Source organism: Aedes aegypti, chromosome 2 (assembly GCF_002204515.2).
Source record: "Aedes aegypti strain LVP_AGWG chromosome 2, AaegL5.0 Primary Assembly, whole genome shotgun sequence".
NCBI lineage: Eukaryota > Metazoa > Arthropoda > Insecta > Diptera > Culicidae > Aedes > Aedes aegypti.
In genome coordinates, this window is record NC_035108.1 from 456,675,216 (window position 1) to 456,693,060 (window position 17,845).

General features: G+C 37.2%; 1 protein-coding gene across 5 annotated transcripts in view; it reads left to right on the top strand.

The window, feature by feature from the left end:
- The window catches only part of LOC5565883 (CUGBP Elav-like family member 2), a 1,005,294-nt gene that overhangs the window by 583,891 nt on the left and 403,558 nt on the right, over positions 1 to 17,845 (top strand). For all 5 annotated transcript variants that reach the window (XR_002501013.1, XM_021848116.1, XM_021848117.1 and 2 more), the window contains one exon: positions 7,779 to 7,827. Coding sequence is in view for 4 of the 5 variants with exons in the window: in XM_021848116.1 (XP_021703808.1) it covers positions 7,779 to 7,827 (49 nt within the window). In the remaining variant the exon portion in view is untranslated. The remainder of the gene's footprint in view (positions 1 to 7,778; positions 7,828 to 17,845) is intronic.

Sequence of the window (17,845 nt, forward strand, 5' to 3'; positions counted from 1 at the left end):
TGCATCGAAATGAGCAATCAGTTCGATAATTTAGACAAAATTTCCCAACACCAAATCGAAGCCCAGGTTCTTTGATTCAAATGAGGAAACAAAGTGTGCCGCCTATCGTGGCCAGTTGTTCCGAATTTGAGGGATTTAGGCATCTTGAACTCCATTAGGGGAATCAAGGTTTTCTTCTAAATCGCAAAGAAAGAAAAAAAAAGTGATTACCGGAAACTCTTAAAGATGGCGAACTTCTTCTCAAACACCTGGGATAGAAGAAGCACGCATTGTTTTCTTATGACGACAAACCTGAAGGTTTGTTCAAAGTCGTTCTCAATTATCTCTCAAAAGACTATAGATCAAAAATGGAATTAATGATTTACTTGGTTTTCCCCAGTCCAAGTTATCATTGTGGAATAGAGAATCCAGTCTGGAATTTTTCAGAAATTGCTTTCTCAAGAATACTAAACTGTAATAAACGTGATCTATAAAATATAAAAGCTAAAGAAAAAGCAAGACTTATGTTCGATGTCCGTGTGACATGAGAACATTTCCAGAAACCTGGATGAGATTTTCAGAACACCCCACTCAGAGCCGTCGGTGCCAAAAAAGGGGTCATGGTACAAAAAATTGCCGCATGGATTCTAGATGCATGATTTGCGGAGGATCTTCTCACACTTAAGACGGATGATATCACAAAAATCCTAAGCTCGAATCGCGGGAACAATCATAAGTCAAATTTTTGGGCTTGCCCTTCACGTAGGCGAGTCGTCGAGGCTCGTGCCAGGCAGATGAACAGTAATATCCGTTACGATAACGGTCGTTTCCGGAATTTGCCTGGTATAGTCAATGCTAATTGTTCAATTATTGATCGCTTGATTAGGAATCATACTCATTAGGTGGATTATAATCTTGCTCATTCCCAAGCTAATTTTCTTCCGTCGGGAAGACGTTTGAAGCTTTTAATTTTGGCTGGAACTACAAAAGCAAATTCGTATGTCGATATTGTAGCAGGCAGTTACAACTCCCAACAAAAAATCATCATAAGATGCACCTAATTCTAGTGAAATGTCTTAAAATTGCCGTGGGCATTCCTGGAGGATATTCTTGAGAGGTTTTAGGAACATCCATTGAGAACTATCTGAAGATTATTGTAGTATCTTTGGATAAAGTAATGGATGAATCTAATACCAGTCGCATCGTGTTATACACTGCACGAGTGTGATGGTGCTAGAGAATTCTGAACATACGATCACTCTAGATATAATCTATCAAAGCATTCCTGAATCTCTTGGCCATTTTCAGAGTAATTCCTTGAAGTTATTGGCTGATTCAGAATTACTGTAGAAGTGTTTAGAAGAAGTTCTTAGTTAATTTCTGTTGAATGCTTACTGATATTTTGTGGCATCATTCATAAAAATATTTACAGCAGATCATATCGATTTTTGAAAGATTTTTTTTTTTGAAGAGTTGTTGATGACATTCCAACGAAATATTCAATGGAGCTTCTGCGCGATGAAACATTATTCAAGCACCTTCAGTTGCTCTTGAAAGCTTTTGTGATTAGCCGGGTCACTTCGGTACCAAGAAAAAAACTACATAAACTCACAGAATTTTTACTGTTTATCCTGTTGTTATCTAGAAATATATGAGGAAATTAGAATCTTATTAGTTAATTGTTAAGGCAAGGCATTTTTATCAATTTGTTTTTGATAAAATTGATTTAAAAAGGATATAACTATAAAGAATATTCAATCAATCCAATCAATGATCTTAAAGACAGTACTGGTACCTAGTAGGTTTCTTTTTATAGACTTGGTCTCTATTTTAATGGAAGTCTCAAAAAAGTCTCTATATGAAATGGAAGGTCTCTAAAGCATCTATTTTACCCAAAATGGTATCAAAATCAAATTGAATCCTGATGCACAAATCAAGCGTGTGCTAAAACAAGGGCGTAAGTTGCATGATCGATTTCTTTTCATCGATCCTCTCTTCTGTGAATAAAGGTGACAAGATGCAGGTTTGTCAACATTTTTTCACTTTAGGACGCAAGACTGCATCGCTGCCGAGCGATCTGAAGTGAAAAAATGCTAACAAACTTGCATCTTGTCACTTTTATTCACAGAAGAGAGAATCGACGAAGAGAAATCGATCATGCGACTTACGCCCTTATTCTAGCACACGCTTGAAATATACAGGCACCAAAGAAACCTTCAGAAGCGGGTTCAACAGGATCTTCAAGAATTTCTACTCAGATTCCTCAAGGAAAAGCTTCCGGGTCTCCTACAGGGATCTTTCCAGAAATTCTTGAAGATCCTGTTGAACCCGTTTCTGAAGGTTTCTTTGGTGCCTGTATATTTCAAGCGTGTGCTAGAATAAGGGCGTAAGTCGCATGATCGATTTCTCTTCGTCGATTCTCTCTTCTAGAGATGTCTCTACCAAATCTCCCAGAAACTCTTCCAGACATTTTTCATAAGATACTTAGAAGAATTTCTCCAGAATATGCCCCAGGAAATCTTGGGGAACTTCATTTTTTCCGCAGATATTCACCCACATTCTCGTTTACGGCGAATCCAACTTTCCATCGGATCGTATTCGTTCAAATCCACGGCCCACTTGATTGTGCAGACGTAAACGAGAATGTAAAACGGTTTTCGATCGAAATCGGATTCGAACGTAAACACCTTCATTTTTTTCTTAAAACTATCCAAGAATTTCCTTCAGTTCTTTTTTCACTAATCTTTCAGCCGAATTCACCAGTTGTTACTCTAGGAAGATTTCTATAGAATTCCTTCCAAAGAAATCCACAAAGGTTTAATCTAATGTGTTTGAAAAAATAGCTTAAGTGTTGTTTTTTTTTTTTTTCAAGAAACCTTGCAAGAATTCGTCCGCCTGTTTTTGTGAACTCCTTCAAGAATTCAACCACATTTACTCCCAGAAATCCAAAACTTCTTTAGGAGTACTTTGAACAAATCTATTTTTCTAGGATTTTTTTCAGCATTTCAACAAAAAAAATCTTAAAAAGTTTCTTAAAAAAAACCTTGGTCAACAAAGGCGACTTTCAAACTTACCCAAGTTTTATCAGAGGTTACACTAGGATTTTCTTTAGAAATACCTCACGAACTTATTTTTCAGAAAAAAAATCTTTAGCATTTCCCTGGAGACGTTCCTGGAAGAATTTCTGAAACAACTTTCAAGACTTACTTGAGAAAATCTCAAAGAATTATTAGAGATTTTTTTCGTAGAAAACTTAGAAGTAATTTTCGAAACAAATGCTGAAGGTATATAAATAAATCACTTGTTGAAATCTTATTAAAAATTCTGTCAGACAATTTTAAAGGAAATTTATTGAAATATCTGGAGAAGTTACAGATTGAATCTTAGAAGACGTTTTGATCCGGAATCTTCGAGAATGTCCCAGGTAAATCGATGGTGAATCGCTAAATAAAATCTCGGAAGACTTTTTTGAAAAAAAAATATCAAAGAATTTCAGGAGGTATTTGGATAAAGTTGGATTTCTAAGATTCTCTTTGAAAAAATCCAGGTTTTTGAGACATCCTAGAAATATTCTCGGAGACAATAGAAAAGTTTGTAGAGAAATTCTTTGGGTAATAATTACAAAATGAACGCTTTTGGAAATTCCCGGAGTAATATCTGATCAATTGGAAAAATACCTGAATAATTTTTCTAATGATATTCCAATAGAAAACTATGAAAAAAGACACGAACAGTAATACTTGTCGTAATGTCACGAATAATTCTAAAAATTATATCTTAGATCTTAGAGAAATGTCTGCTCTGATGCAATGAAGAATCAAACCCTTACCACCTGACTCCTATTAAGTTTCGTTTTTTTTTTCTTGGTTTCTGTTTGGTCTCTTTTCGGCTTTTTTTATACCTTTCGTGTATTTTTTTGCTGGCAAGATGTCTTAAAAAAGACTCCTGAAATAACGATAGAACACTTCGAAACAGTAAAATTTCTTCAACTCAACTCAACATAAAACAGACCAAAATGTGCGTTTGAGCCCCTCAATTATGGTTAGTTTCAATTTTTCTTAGTTGCACTGTGTACAAATTATTTGCCATCGTTTGTCCTACCCATAGTTTTGAACGTGGACGTGCCTCTGATTTGCTTCAAAATGACTTGCGGAAATTTACTCGCAATATTTTTTTTTTTGCCATTGGTGATTTTAATGCAAAACATCGCTCATTGAATAATTCGCGAAGTAATTCCAATTGCAGAATTTTATTTGATGAGTGTTCTGCAGGATATTTCTCAAATCGACTCTGAAACCCTGATACATTGATAGACCTACTTGTTTTTCCTCTTCTAGAAACCCCTCTACGATTGATTTGATCTTAATCGACTCAAGTCATATTTTTAGCAGATTGGTTACTCACGCTCACGTTACTCCACTTTCAATTATTTTCGAGCAATTGTGATTTCTGGCCCATAGTGCAAAGGGGGCAGCCCGGATCAGGTGTATGGTTGGAAAATTTTATGTGAAAGTTGACACATTAAGCCCGGGCGTCCTGAGCTTGCAGCCCAGAACCAGAACGGTAGCAGTAAATATAAATGACTGCAATTTAAAAACCGACAGCCTCACGAGGTTCATTATTGCACACAGGAAAACGTCGGCGAGCAGAGACAAGGATGAGGACAATTTTGCTCCATTCTAGGATAGGATAACGTATACCTGATGCATGGCCATGATGTTGATGATGATGACGATGCTCCGGCAAAATGGTTTAAACGTACCTCTGGGTGTAATGAAGTGCTGCTCTAACAGGGCTTCCAGTTTTGAATCTTCCCGTTTGTGGCGAGACGATGATAATGATGATGGCGACGACGACGACGACGACAATGTCACTGAGTTAAGTCGTCTATCGAGATGAAAAACCCATTTAGGTCGGCTGATACTGAAGGCCAAATCGGTTATGGCAGATTACTTAAACCATGCTGGACCGGAAGCAACAGAGAGAATGACAGCAAAGTTCAAACAGTCAACCGACAGGAAAATTTTCATAATGCAGGGCAACCACGGATTCAATTAAAATGGTCCGCTCTGATATTGAAAATTTCCATCAAATGACTAAATTATAGCGCAAATCGAAACAGAGTTGCATTGGACACACATAACATACATTGTGTGTCTATTAGGGCGATTCATAATTCAAAAAAGTTCGAAAACGATAAAAACAGTGTTCTGTGAAAATATCAGCCTCTTCGGTGGTGATTTGGAGGTGGTTTTAAAGATTTGTGAGATTGTATTTCCAAACTATTTTGAATTCTCGGCTGCCCTAGCTCATAGATGCTGACTCCAATCATAGATGGGGCAACAATGCGGTCATACAGTCAATGTAAATCCATAAACATTTTTCCCGTCACCTGGTGGGGCCATCGCGAATGCAGTCACTCACAGCAAGGACACAGAGACAGACATCCCCGCGGGCACAAGCCATGGAATGGCATATAACAATCGATCCGTTCCGGAGGTGAAGCGTTCAATAGCGATATCACCTCTCGGTCCATTGTCCTGTCTGGGCTGTGACACGCATGATGTGCCCAGCACTTCGTATAACAGCATTCCACATATCGGTCCCACGCCAATGAGAAGTCTCGACGGGCAAGGACGTAGCCAGGATTTAGAACAATGTTATCAATGAGTAAGATAATTAACGGTCATTTTAAATGGCCACACATGTAGCAACATCGTGGTGGCGCTGTCATTGCTAAGTTCCCATGACAATGTCAGTGGTGAATATGAAATATTTCAAAATACTGATATTCATTGATTGACACAATACACTGTGTGGCAGCGTTAACAAGTTTTCAAAAGATTTTTGCGAAGATTGCGATTGTTCCACCGTGAATGAAATCATAATTCCACTGGTTCATAAGTCGTGATTTATGGAAAACCTAAGTGTTTTTGGCTCAGTGTAGGATCCCGTTACGAAGTCAATGGTGATTGTGAAACATTTCAAGATATTTGTTTTCGACTGATTGATGCTACGGGTGCAACACGCTGCTTGGTGACACGTGGCACTTATTATGATTTCAACGCATTTCAGATTGAATTCTTGCACAATGAATTTTCAAGAAAGAAAACTTATCTATTTTAACCCAAAGCAGTCCCTCCTCCTGGCTACTCTCATGTGGGCAAGCATGTATCCGGTGGTCTGGGGAGTCGCTTTCTACTGTTTGGCCGTCCTGCCCATGTCGGAAGTTGGGCGACTACCAGTCATCAGGTACCGAATCCCAAGCGCGATACATTGCGAGGAAACCTTCACATTCCGCCCGGTAACACTACATAATAAACACATTATTATTAAATAATTGAGTTTGCGATCCGAGTATGGGCGCGATATTCACTCAGTTTCGCGCCTCGCATATATCGTCAAAGGCAAACCGTAACGTGTTGGGAGGCTATGCTTCGATCTGGCATTTCTCGTCCCGGTGGGCCTTTGGTGTTCAGCCATGCAGTATTCAGCATGTTTAATACGCTTTCCATGCCATTGTACGACTGCTTCCTGACCAATATGCCTTTGGCAAATCAATATGCAAGACCTGCGGTCATTGGCTTACACAGTTGATGTGGTGTTTCCTCAGGGGTTACGATAACTCATCGTGCATCTCGCTACGTAGTAGCACAGATAACAGATGTTTATGCTAGAACAAAAATTTTCTGAAAACCTGTGTAAACATTCAAATTGAAGCTCCTTGCAATCACTAGCGCCGCCACACAGCGAATTGCGTCAATCAATGGTGAATATCAGTATCTTGAAATATTTCATATTCACCACTGATATTGTCATGGGAACTTAGCGATGACAGCGCCACCAAGATGTTGCTACTTGTGTTGCCTTTCATAATTACCGTTAATTGTCTTACACAGTTTTACAATCGGACTTCAACATCTGTTATCTGTGGTAGTAGCTTCGCAGAATTTTTAAAGCGCCAAACTACTGACTCTTCCGGCAATACATTTTCCTCGAGATTCGATTATAACCCAATAATCCGGAAACGTGCTTCCATACCGCAAAACGGTCACGTTCCTCGCGCTTCGATATGTAACTGTCAACTGTCTGGCGGTGGTTCCTTTCCGTTGGCCTCAATCTACAGCGGTTCACATTCGACAATCCGAGTATTACTCGTACCTACATATGGATTTCTCTGTTCATCCGGAAAATCGCTGCCATCGACGATTTGCGATAATAACGAACATGTGCCACGCACTTTCCAATCCACAGCAGTTAGATCCAGCAGGGAGCGATTCGATTGACCGTGAAATCTGGAGCAGGGATTGTGTACAGGTCTTTTGAAACCATGCGAACCAACCAGATTGGCCCCGTGAATGTTTGCCAAACCGACAAACGCACGCACAAAGTCCTCTGCCATCAGGTGTATGGCGTGAGGCAACAATCGAAATGAGTAAATTCAATAACAGCCAGGAGGAATGATTGTTTTCGTGCGAAAATCCCACAATCTCCGATGCACGTTCCGGTGCCGGACATGTGGCCTAGCCGATCAAAGGGAAAGTTTTAATTAAAAGAAATATTTGCTCATACACATTCCGATTTTGGGTCTGAAATTTTGCAATCGAACGAAGGTAGGGTGGGAAATTCGATTAACACGTTTCAAACACACATGACCAGATTGGCTAGTTAGGACGAGGACTAGATTCGTTCTGTAATCTTTGTGCCGTTTGAATCACAGCTCAGAAGGCAAAAGCCCTTTTACCATTTGTAAGAATCAATTTTATAACCCCTGTTTGTCTGTTCTCTCTCTATTTCAGATGCACCATCCAATCCAGATGAAACCTGCCGATAGTGAAAACAGAAACGGTAAGCAGTTTGACTCTACTTTCATTTGATCTTATTTTGTGTAAGCGATTCAATGCGAAGGACTGTGTACGTACATAGTAGCCTTCTATACATGTTGTTGGGGTCGATGGGCGTATATTACTCCTACAAGACATGTTGCGTTCATATGATGATGCTTGCAACATAGAAATTTTCAAATAGTTTAGAATAAGGTTGTTCCTTCTATTTTTTCAATGCGATATCCCCGGGGGTCTTTCATTACTGCTTAATATTCGCAGTGAGCAATAAATTTTCAAATTCCCGGTAAATCAGTTATATATTTTCTTTAGACACGGACACGCGGTGCAACTCAAATTTGGGTTATTTCAACGCGATTTCGTAGTTAAGCCCAATTACTCAATTTTGACTTAATTACAAAGGTCCCCACTAGTTTGCCTTGAATTCCATTAGAATACATTATTCTACTTACTAATGATGACAATTTTCATAACAATTACAAATTGGCTTCAAAAACATCAAAATTGTAAATTGTATCAACAGAACATCTGTGAAACCTACACTGAGTCAAAAATACTTAGGTTTTCCATACATCAAGACTTATGAACCAGCCAAATTATGGTTCCATTGCACGCTTAAACATTTCGAAAGTTTCATAAGTGAGAGCTATGAATTCTTTAACAACAATTACTTGAAATATTTATCATAGCAATCGCTAGAAGAACTACTCCGCTTTCGATGTTGGCTAAAAGTTAATCGAAAATAGATCACATGTTATCAAAACATGTCAATTTTGGTGCACGCCTGAAATAAAAGGCGAACAACATTATCGATTGATAAAACGATTTGAGTTAATACCATTGCGTTTATTACCGAATTTCATTGATTGACTTATGAAATTCATTCCTGAAATTCTTCACCAAAATCATAAGTAAAACTTACAAATTTCAGCAATAATCGTTGTGGCGCCAAATCATAATTATTCCTTAAGAAATTATTAAGTTTTTTTGCCTCAGTGTACTAATGCAAAAGGATGTTCATTTCAAGAACATACATTAAATGCAATAATAGCGCTCAAAATTGACATTCATAAAAAGTTCAAAAATGGCAATATGATAAAAATGTGTCTAAAATTGATGCTACGCTCATCAAAAAACCTTAACATGAGTATATAAGGCATAAATCAGATGATGTGCAAAATAGATTATGGTTTTTGTTCAGTTGATATACTTTGGCCATCTGATGAAACGCACTGGATCATCGCATGCATGCATACTTGCAGGCGTATTCCGTGGATCAGATCCCGGTCAACCAGTCAGTGATTTTCGATAGCGATCGATATAGATTCATTTTGAATCGTTGGCGATCGCCGATGCTGGACAAAGATCTATAAAGAAATTGTAACACTGGTTGATCGGGATGATATTTGCTTGCATTAAATTAAATAATTGATTATCACTAATGTACACATCCTATAGACGAAAAAATACATAAGTCACACGTCAACTCTTAAAATTTTATGACCATCTTTTTAAGAAACCATTGTATGGATATTGAGGCCCCTGTCCAAATTAAATTCACAAGAGGGTGTCCAAAATGTATATTTGGTGTCCGGAATGTAGAACAGACAGGCTGCGTAAAAACGTTATTTTGGAAGCTAATGCTACAGTTTGTAAGCTCTTGATCCCCAGATACTTTAAGTACAATGAGACATTGAACATATAAGTAACATCACGTAATAAAATATTAGTATCTAATGTAGTTATTCGATCGCCGTTTTCAGACACATGCTTAGCCTGTCCAAAATACCTAATTCACCCTAATTAGTTATTAGGGGTATTCACTTAAAGCTGCGTAAAGTGTCGTTTTGCGTAATTGTAACGAAGAAATATTTCAAATGAAACATTCCTCTTCTGACTCAACCCGATGTCAAAAGAGAACTCAATAATCTAGTTACCACTGAGGTATCTTGAAGGGCTACCGTGGTTACCACCACAATTGTTTGGTATTTCAACGTTGTTATTGTTTGAGCTCCTAGATTTTGTATGTAATTTTGAAATTCAAACCTATTTTTCCATTCTTGGATAAGATGATTCTTATTCAGGTTGTCTTAAAAACGTATTGATGCAAGATTCATTGCATCTGTCGTAAAATTGACCGCTTTTCCGATAATTATTGACAGGCATAATTGTGATAAGTGCATATGAGTTTAAATCAAGTTTTTTTTTTAATTCTATAAATGTGATCCACAATATACTTAAATAACTAAAAGCAAATATAAATTAAAATCGTATAAATAAACATGATATGAATGATGATGGTAGCATAAATTGACCAAGCATTTACTTAGTTCTATAAAGTATCTAATTTCTTGCATACAAAATGATACAGACACACACAACTTGTTACTGAATATTCAATTTGCATTCTCAGTTGAACAATAATACGCTTGAACAGAGAGGCCAATATTACGGAGAGATCTGATACGGAAAGCATTACCGGCTTTCTGCACTACTACTCCTGAAGAGGTATTGCTGTCGTCAGTTGTAGCACTATCTGCTCATGTCTGGCCACCTCCTACGAAAGTCCTGCAAATCAATGGCCAAATTTGCTTTCCAGTAGCTATCCAGTAATTTTGGATCTCGTTAGATCACTAAATCAAATTTCTTACTCGTGAAGGTTCATCCATTTTTCTTTGAATAGAAATCTCAAATTAAAAAAAAAATTGCTTGTTGATCTTTTGATGACAGTAATTACGATAATCAACGCCTTCCTATATTGGTATATTGCTGAATTTCGACAATTTGAAATGTTTCCTTCACTGTTTAAGCAATTTCATGAAAGATTTAAATTAATCAATTAATCACGATATACGCGGTGACTTACGCAGTTTAGTGAATACCCTTATTGATTTATATCCAATTTATATTTATATTCAAACCAAATTTTTCTACAGTGCTCATTTATCTTCTGAACAGGCAACATTGCTGCATCTGACTATTTTTCACGCACACTCAAATCATGGCTACTATGTTTTACTGCATATATCCAGTGATGCCTGCAGATCAGCCCAATTGTTATAGCCAAAGCTTTTCAACTCATATAAAAATCAATAACTAATTGGCTTGTTTAGGGGTATCGTTTTCTCTACATATTCTGATTCTACGTTAAAAACTGGGCCACAATCCAAAATTTCATAATTTTCCGTGCCCTGGAACTATTTTTAAAACACGTTTAATAAGCGGTTTCTTCACCCTCGCTTAGGCCTTAAACCTGCTTTAAACGTATGGGTAAACGTGGTTTACGGCTTAAGCGAAGGTGAAGAAATCGGCCCTAAATATAGTATGAAAATCGCGTTTTAATCACCCCTCGGCAAATTTTACTTCGGGACGAGCTGTCATTATGTCAATTGAAATGTCATTGAGTCGACGGAATTAAATCATTTTTATTAATTTACTATATAAATATTACAATATTAAAGCGCAATAAAATCGTGCTGCACTTAGAAAAATGTGCTCTTTCGATCAAGCTACAAAAACCTTGAATTTTTCTTCACTAAACAACCCAATTACTGAAGAGTCCAATTTGAAAACGGTCTTTGGCAAAGCGGTGCTCTAATCCCCAAGAGCACATGGGCAAACACTATGACCGATTAAATGATTTGCTTGCATTTTCCATAGTAAGTCACATATAAACTTTGAAGGGCTTGTGCAGTCTCAATTTTCACCCGAATAGGCTCAAATTTTGGGAGGACATTTAGGGATCTTGCACAAATTACGTCACGCTCCAGGAGCGGGGGTGGTCGAGCCAAGCGTGACAAGCTTTACAAAATTTTCGGAGGACTCCTATAAAAAGTGTGACTCCTATAAAAAGTGGTATGTATGTGTATGTATGTAGGTAGCCACCATCCTAGCTTGAGTCTTGCTCTGCATGCGGTTCCACTTAACAGTACAGTCAATTTTTATTATCAATCTGAATTCAACATACCATTGTATGAAGGGCCAAAATGGGGTGTGGCGGACCCGTAAGCAGAGACACTTACGCGAAACCCGCGGGTAATAGAGAATCTCCTTCCAACAATATGATCCAACGGAAAGTATAATGAAATTTGCAATAGCTGTCAAGTTATCCACGGGATGGTTTGTTATAAGAAGGGCGCGTCAAATCCATTACAACTGTTGGGATAGAAGAACCCATCTACAAGGATGTTACGGTTACTTCAACCCGTGACTCCGGCTGGCACTCCACTCCATTGTCCAGCTGTAACTTCAATGATGCCCTGATGCACCCTCCCAATATCACCCATGTTATATTCAATTAAATGGTTGTTATGTAATAAAATTAAATACAATATAAAAAATGTGAGAAATCATACAACAACTCAATGATTTGACCTAGAATCGTTGAATGAAATATAAATAATATTAAATACATAATAATAGATTGCTCCAACAAGTCTGAAAAATGAAAATACAATGTCAATGTTTATACTGTTAAACGTTTACGACAGCTTCCTGCAATTATATGTTGCTGATCTATCCTGAAAAAATACATGAATTAAAATATCGTTTGCAGGTCCTTTTCGATGATCAGATGAAATGTATGTATGTATGTATGTATGTAGATAGCGACTATCCTTGCTTGAGTCTTGCTCTGCATGCGATTCCACTGGTAGCAAACCCAATTTCCATTATTAATTTGTATTCATAATACCGTTGTATGAAGGGCCAAAAGGGGCGTGACGGACCCGTAAGCAAAGACACTTACGCGAAACCCACTCCACGCCATCGTCCAACTGCAACTCCAATGACGCTCTGATGCACCCTCCCACTTCCCAACATGTTATAAATATATATATATATATATATATATATATATATATATATATATATATATATATATATATATATATATATATATATATATATATATATATATATATATATATATATATATATATATATATATATATATATATATATATGCAAAGATGTTTATAATAATGTAAATTATGTTCATATATGATTTATAAGGATGTTAAAATTATTTAATTGATGGATATGATGATTTCAATCTCGCAAGTATAATCCGGAAATGAAGCGCAGTGATTGAATTAGTATCTCCGATATATTGATTCCATGATACTCCTGGAAGCTGAAGCACTGTAATAGGATAGTAATTCAAACATATATGATCAATTTGCGTCTCCAGAATATAATAAATTAATAAAATGAGACTCTTTGAGTATAAGATTATCAACCAAATAACATCTTACCACAGAAAACATGCAACAACTTGAAGATTGTCCTAATATTGCTGCAATTAAAAGGATTTTCATTATTATGTGTATGTTTACGACGGCTTCCTGCAGTAGTATGAAATTATATCTAGCTGACATAACCTGAAAAAAAAAATGATGTTTATAAAGGGTAATTGCAGCTTGCTTTTGACGCTATTTCTAGGAAAACATGTTGAATTATAGACTTCTATTAAGAGCAAACATATTTAATAAGAGACATAGATTCTCACGATTAATCATGCTATCCGTTTTTCCTGCATTTCTTCACGGTTGGTTCAGCATAATGCACTATGATATAATATTCAATTGAATACAACGAAAATACAAATCATACACAACACAACACGAAGTAAATACAAATCGAACTTAAAATACTTAGGATGACTATAAACTCGTATTGTGGCCGGAAGAGTAACACGCGCTGATACTTTAATCAAATGTAATGTCTACTTCGCTATTGAAGTGGCATCAAGAATAACCAAAATAAATCTCAATTCATATATGAATTATCAGGAACATATATAGTAAAGTAACCGTAAATCTGCGGAGCTTGTATTCAAATTAATCATCAAAAACTGTATCCAAATGAGCATTACGTCACGATTTCAATGCCGCCGCTAAGTAAGTACCTATATTAAATACTATATTAAGTATATAGCAGTATTAAGTATATAACTAGATTAAGTATATCATCAACCAATAACCTTCAGGAATACAGCGTAGAATCTTTTGAGAGTGATGAAAAGGAACATGTCGACATCTGGTGACAGGTTATGGAAGTATAGCCGATAGCGTCTCGCACCTCACCATCAAGAAAACCAGGGTGTTTTCGCTTCTGAAAATTCCGTAGTGATCATGGCATACATGAAATAGTATCGATGATTGTTATTCACTTATCTTTATTTCAAATTTGGAAAGAGGGATAGTGATGGTTGATTAAATCGAGGAAATTTTTATTGTATTGTACTGAGACAGAGATGGACATGGAAAAGTGACATCACTTTGCAAGCAAAAGCACTGCTAATGAAATTTAAAGTTTTAAAATAACATCTACACTGATAGCATGAAGCGAACTCACCAATACTCCTTGTACAATCATTCCACATCCTATAGGTATTAATAGTAACGTCCGGGATTACCTTAGCAACGAAATCCATTCCTACCCAAGCAATACTCCACTGCACTGTGACGTCACGCATCAATTTTGACAGGTACTGGTCCTGTTGTTTACAGTTTGGACTTAGTACTTTTTTCGAATCATTCTTAATTTCGTGAAAGTTTGCTGCGAGGAGAGGTCAAATCCACTGCAGATACCCACGGATCGTATTATTCTATCTTCCTACCGTGGAAAATCGTCACCATCAGCATGCTGGTGATAGAAATGCGAAGATGAAAAAATGATGGAAAAAACGACTAAGTCCGAATCGTAAACAACAGGACCAGCAGCTGTCAAATAAGTGAGGTTAGGCTCGTCATATGCAGCGCTCTATAACACTCTCGCATGCACAAATTTTCAAGCTACTGATGTGCGGTAAAGCTTTTTTTTTCTTCACTTTTATTCTCACTTATTCCATATTTCTTTCGAAGCACTATCGCATTAATAACACTCAATTTCCACTACATTCTTTGAAATCCCCTTGTATACCGTACAACACAATTCCGATAGATATATAGCACCTTTATCGTAAATTCACTGAAAATACACGAAAACTTGACTGCGAAAAACAATCCCTTGCGTCACCGACAAACTCTCACAACAGACTGTGTGACTCCTATAAAAAGTGGTGGTCGAAAAAGTTGAAATTTTGCGTGACATAATTTGTGTACCATCCCTTAGAATTTGATCTCGAATCGAATGAGCTGTGTGGAGCAAAAACGATTTTTTGAACAACTCTAATATACAATCCAAAATCTATCGGTAATCTCTTTCTTCCTCACGAATGTTGTCAAAAATAGAGAGAGCTGCAGCTACTCAATGGCCCAATAATCCATGTTTAGGTAGATGCAACTTTTCATAAGTTAAAAAGAAATCAGTTATGCATCCGATCAACCTAAAATTGAGTATATTTTTCAAATGGAATAAATGGATTGCAAGAGTAGACCAGTTGTTGCTAAGATTCCCAACATTAAGATCGAGGGACGCTTGACATCGTTGAGAACCAATGTCTGAAGATTCGTGATCAAACGTCAACATCCCACCGCAAAATCGCTAGTGTTTGGAGGTGATTTTAACCTCCAAATTGCGAAATCATCACCTCCAAGTTAGTTCTAATACCCTCCGTTATATGAACTATGGTGGCGCGTCGATCGTCGCAAGTTTCTCGTTAAACAGTCAATAACACTTCTCTTATTGACTGTTTAACGAGAAACTTGCGACGATCGACGCGCCACCATAATTCATACAACGGAGGGTATTAGAACTAACTTGGAGGTGATGATTTCGCAATTTGGAGGTTAACATCACCTCCAAACACTAGCGATTTTGCGGTGGGAAGTTGACGTTTGATCACGAATATAAAATGTTAATGGTGGTGAATGTTTTCTGATGTAAACAGCAGGAAAAATATTTTCTCAGTGTATTGTATGATAACACCGCTCCCACTGTCCGATCCGAAATCTGCCGTGAAATATTTCACAGTGCGGTGTAATCGTCCAAACCCCTTTCCTTCCTCTCCCTTTCTGACATTTTCGAACGAAAAACATCAAACCGTTTTTTTTTGTCCGTTCAGTTTGTGCGTTCCTTCCGGCTTGATCTCCGTGTTTTCGCGTGTTGTTCGTGTTCCTTTTTGTGGAATTTACCTATATTTTGTGATCTGCGTTTTGTCCATTTGTGAAAATTGATTGTGCGGTCGTATTTGTGCCTCGTTTGTTGAAATTTCCGTGAAAAATGTGTGATTTTGCAAATGCCATCGATGAACTCATGCGGCTTCAACGCGCCCACCGCCATGTCTTCAATTCAGGTTTGCACGGTGCTCCACAGACTGTTACCATCAAAAAAAAAATCCAAATCTGCAGAGCAGTCGTTTTATATAATATGGCTGCTAGTCATAGAAAACGATTGGTGTGCGCAGATTTGATGGAGATATTTTATGTGATAACGGTTTTGGTTTCTTTCAAAATTGACGATTCTCTGGATAAGATTTCTGCTTATCAGCTTACTGCTCAACCGGAATGCGGTTGGATTCGGTCAAATTGAAGTTACTAATAAACGTATTTTCTTATATATTTTTTCAGGTAAGTGGTCAACATTTCAATATGACTGATCTGATGGTAGTAAAAGGAACGCTAATCAAATGAGGTGCGGGTAAGTCCGGAACAATAATCCACCTAGAATTCAGAATTCATGGGACATAGGTTGCACACCTCGTCCAGCAATTATAAAAATGCTTCCAGCGACCGAGCGACCGCCTTCCAAGTCCGGAACGCAAGCCCTCACGAACGCGTCGGAAACAGATGCTTATCCTAAGTTATTTATCTTATTAGGGATTAGCCATGACGGCCACACGGAGCAAGAGCTTCTTCCTCCTCCATCTAGGATGAGAGGCGTGTCCGTTGATAAGACCCGTCAGTTCACATAAATTTAGATGTTTTCCTTTTTACTACGTCTTGCTTGTTTGGATGGGCGAATGGGAAAAACCGTCGCTGGGGTCATGCGGAAGACAGCGACAGGGCTGGTAGCGAGTCACTTGTTTTAGTGACGGCCACTTTTTTGAAACAGTCTATAAAGTCAAAGTATTTCATTTGACAGAAAGTCACTATTCTCAAATACTTTGAACTTAAATTTTGAAAAAGTCGACCAAGTTTTCTTGAAGATAATAAATCAAGCGAGTGCTAGAATAAGGGCAGAAATCGCATGATCGATTTCTCTTCTGTGAAAGGAGGCATGATGCAAGTTTGTTTGCACTTTCTCACTTTAGACCCCTTGGCAGCGATGCGTCCTAAGGTAGAAAAATGTTGACATTTTGATTAGTTCTAGTTTTTATTCAATGGGACTTTGTATATCTGAGAAAAAAGAGAATCTATATAAAGGATTAACAACAGGTTTTTTTTAAAGAATATTGGTCTTTATTTTTACGAAAATCTCTAAAAAGTCTATTTCTGATGAAAGGTCTCTGAAATCACTATTTTAGCCAAAATGATCTTTATCTTGCGAACCATTATGATGCAAAATTTATTCTCATACTTTTCAAGAATAGCTTCAGTGGTTTCTCCAGGCATTTTATCTAAAATACTATCAGGAATTAATACAGGGTTCTCTCCAGAAATTCCTCTACCAATTATTTCAGTAAATTTTTGATGCTTAATGGCATTTCTCCAGAATTTGCATCAGGAAGTACTTGAACACTTCAACCAAATTATCCAGTCGTTACTCTAAGAGATCATCCAAAGATTTCCACAGATTTTTTTTTTCCCAAGTAACACCGCAAAGGTTAATTTCAGAGTTTTTGATCATATTTGTTCAGGGATTCCGACAAGATTTTTTACGTCATTTCATCTACGCATAATCAAAAGAATTGCTCCAAAAATTCCTCGAGGGGTCATTCGAGTGAATCTATTAAGAACATTTCAAATAATTCCTTAAATTGAATCTGTGTTTGATTATGGAGTTTCCCATCATTGTTTTCTAGGAATTTCTCCAGCATTTCATCGAAGGATTACTGGACTACTTTCAAACATTTTTATCAAAAAATTACTCAAAAAATACCCATTTACGGTTCCACACCATTTAACATCACATCTTTT